At 65.1% G+C, this 3,195-nt stretch overlaps 1 protein-coding gene across 1 annotated transcript in view; it reads right to left on the reverse strand.

Moving 5' to 3' along the window:
* Positions 1-1,377, reverse strand: part of RRM1 (ribonucleotide reductase catalytic subunit M1) — a 20,891-nt gene extending 19,514 nt beyond the window's left edge. The window contains exons 1-2 of the mRNA XM_027701849.1: positions 1,241-1,377; positions 143-231 (exon numbers count right to left, since the gene is read on the reverse strand). Of these exons, the coding sequence (XP_027557650.1) occupies positions 143-231; positions 1,241-1,259 (108 nt within the window). The 5' untranslated portion in view covers positions 1,260-1,377. The remainder of the gene's footprint in view (positions 1-142; positions 232-1,240) is intronic.
* Between the last annotated feature and the right edge of the window lie 1,818 nt (positions 1,378-3,195).

Genomic DNA, 3,195 nt, shown 5'->3' on the forward strand with positions numbered 1-3,195 from the left:
GAACAGGGCAGTGTGATTCATTGGATGAGGGGCAGGGAACAGGGCAGAGTGGGATTCATTGGATGAGGGGCAGGGAACAGGGCAGAGTGTGATTATTGGATGAGGGGCAGGGAACAGGCCAGCAGGGCAGGGTGGGACTCACAGGGTCCACAAAGTCAGCATTGAGGCCGTAGCAGAGCTTCTGGATGCGCGACGTGATCTTGTCGAACATGACCCGCTCCTGGCGCCCATCTGGGGACAACAGGCCCTGTCACACCAGTCTGGCACCAGTCTGGCACCAGTCAGGACCAGGTAAGCACAGTGCCCCCCTCCCAGCCCCCCTCCTGCAGGGGGATTCGGGGTGGGAATCACCAGGGACAGCCTGCTCAGGTGGGGCCCCAGGGGAGGGCAGGCTCCCCTTCCACCCCAGGAAATTCCCACCTTAAACTGCACTAACCCAAATCCCAGCAGTGGGGACTCAGTTGAGGGTCACCCACTCCCCCCCAGGCTGGGGACCCCTCCCCTGGGCAGCAGCCTTGGACCAAAGGGGTGGGGACCAAGGCCAAAGCTCCTGCGACGGGGGCGTGGAGGGGGACTGTGGGAGGGGGGTGTGTGTGAAATGTGTGTGTGTGTGTGTTGGGGGTCTCCCAAAACAAACAGAGGGGTCTCATCTCTCACTCTGGTGTCATGGGGGAGCTCCCACACCCTGACGGGGTGCAGATGGGGTCCCATCCCCTCACACCACGTGCCTTGGGGGACCCCCAAAGCTGAGGGAATCCCATCCTTCCACGTGCCATGAACCTCCCAAAGGGGGGTGGGGATCTCATCTGGTCACTTCGGGTGCCATGAGCTACTCCCAAACCAGAATGGGGTTCATCCTTCAACAGGTCACGAGGGAACCTCCCAAAATGGGGGGATACCCTCCCCTCTCACCAGGTGCCCCTGGTGGGACCCCCAAAGCTGAGGGGGTCCCATCCCTCCACGTGCCACGAGGGAACCTCCCAAAACAGGAGTGGGGATTCCCCTTCAGGTGCCACGAGGGACCCCCACAGCAGAGAGAATCCCATCCTTCCCTGTGCCACGAGGGAACCTCCCAAAACGCCGCGGCGACCCCACCTGATCACCTCGAGTGCCATGAGAGGGACCCCCCCGAGCCGAGGGGTCCCATCCCCTCACGGTGAGTGCCCCGAGCAGGGCCGTGCCCCCCTCCCCTGCACTCGGTCCCGAGAGGGCCCCCCCGAGGGGCGGACCGAGCCCTCACCCCGCTTCACGACGTGCATGGCGGCGGCGGCGGCCGCGTCCCGGCTCCCTCACGGCGGGTCCCTCACGGCACTCGCGGCCCCTCTCGGCCCCTGACGGCCCCCCCCGCTCCTCACGGCCCCTCTCGGCCCTCAAGAGCCCCTCTGTCCCCCCTCAGGGCCCCCCTGCAGTCCCCCCGCAGCCCCTCACGGCTCCGCCGCTCCGCCGTTCCCGCTCTCGCCGCCCGAACCCCGCCCCGCGCTGAGGCCGCCGCTGCCCTCTTCACTGCGGGCACCACCTCCCGCTCTGCCCCCTGCCTGCCCCGCCGAGCCCCCGGAGCCGCCGGTCACGGCCGGCGGACACCGATCCCGGCCCCCATCCCGGTATTCCCGCCGCTGTCCCCCAGGAATCGCCGCCCCGCCGGGGAACACCGGGGATCCCGCCCGGTTTAAAGATGGCGACCCCGCTCCCCCCCTCCGCGGCGTGAGGGGCCGCGCCGAGGGCACCGCGACGGAGAGCGCGAGGGGACAAAAGACGTGGCCTCGTCCCGCGCCAGAGCGACAAAACGGTGAAAATATCGGTTATAATCCGTTAAATAGAATGTGGGATTAAAGGTGGGAACGGGGCTGCCCAGGGAGGTGGGGGAATCCCCATCCCCGGAGGTGTCCAGGGAACAACTGGATGCAGCACTCAGGGTGTCAAGCCGGGGATGAGCCACAGGGGTGGGACTCAGGGGGCTCTTCCAGCCTCAGTGACCCTGTGACTGGGATATTTGATGGGATCCCACACACGAGAGGAGGGGCCCAAAACCCTCCAGGGACACCCATCCCTATGGACCCAGGCACCCTGAGGGGACACACGGCCCTGGGGCTCGGAGGGACCCGGGGACAGTCAGTGCACTGTCACCCCCAGACCCCGCTGAGGGGACATGGGGGACACAGGGCAGGGAATGTCCAGGGGTGTCTGTGAGCCCCTGGGGTGCTGCTTCCAGCACTGGGACCCCCAGTATGGGGATGTGGAGCTGCTGGAGCCAGTCCAGAGAGACCACGGGGATGCTCCCAGGGCTGGAGCCCCCCTGCTCTGGAGCCAGGCTGGGAGAGCTGGGGGGGCTCACCTAGGGAAGAGAAGGGTCCAGGGAGAGCTGAGAGCCCCTTGCAGGGCCTAAAGGGGCTCCAGGAGAGCTGGAGAGGGACTGGGGACAAGGGATGGAGGGACAGGACACAGGGAATGGCTTCCCAGTGCCAGAGGGCAGGGAGAGATGGGATATTGGGAAGGAATTCCTGGCTGGGAGGGTGGGGAGGCCCTGGCCCAGGTTGCCCAGAGAAGCTGTGGCTGCCCCTGGATCCCTGGAAGTGTCCAAGGCCAGGTTGGACGGGGCTTGGAGCAACCTGGGCTGGTGGAAGGTGTCCCTGCCCATGACAGGGGGTGGCACTGGATGGGCTTTGAGGTCCCTTCCAACCCAAACCATTCCATGATTCCACAAGTCCCATCGGGGCTCAGGGGCAGTGCTGAGGTTTGTGTGAAAATCCAACCCCACCCACCCCCAGTTCCTCTCTGATCCTGCTCTGAACGTCTCGGAAAGCAGCAGCTGTGACATTTGTGGGCCTGAAACGGCATGAGAAGATCTGGTGTTTGTGGTTTGCAGCCCCTGCCTGTTCCCCAGGCAGGCCCTGAGGTGGCTTCTGCTGAGAGGGGCAACTGGAAACTGAGCCCAGCACGGCCCCACGGTGGAAACATGGGGTTTGCACCGTGAGGGGACTGTGAATCACCAACCTGCACGTCGCCCTCCGGCTGGGACTGATCCTGAGAGGCTCACAGAGGCAGGGCACGGAGGGGCTGGAAATTCAGTTGTTTATTTCTTCTGGATGGGCTCCTGTCCCTTCCCACGTGAGGGGGTTGATTCCGTTCGTATTCCAATCAAAATGAAACTCGTGGGCTCCTCAGCACCAAGGCTGGCTGGGGAGGTGCCCCGTGCAC

This window comes from Neopelma chrysocephalum, unplaced genomic scaffold (genome assembly GCF_003984885.1).
Source record: "Neopelma chrysocephalum unplaced genomic scaffold, ASM398488v2 Primary Assembly neopelma1_170, whole genome shotgun sequence".
Lineage (NCBI taxonomy): Eukaryota > Metazoa > Chordata > Aves > Passeriformes > Pipridae > Neopelma > Neopelma chrysocephalum.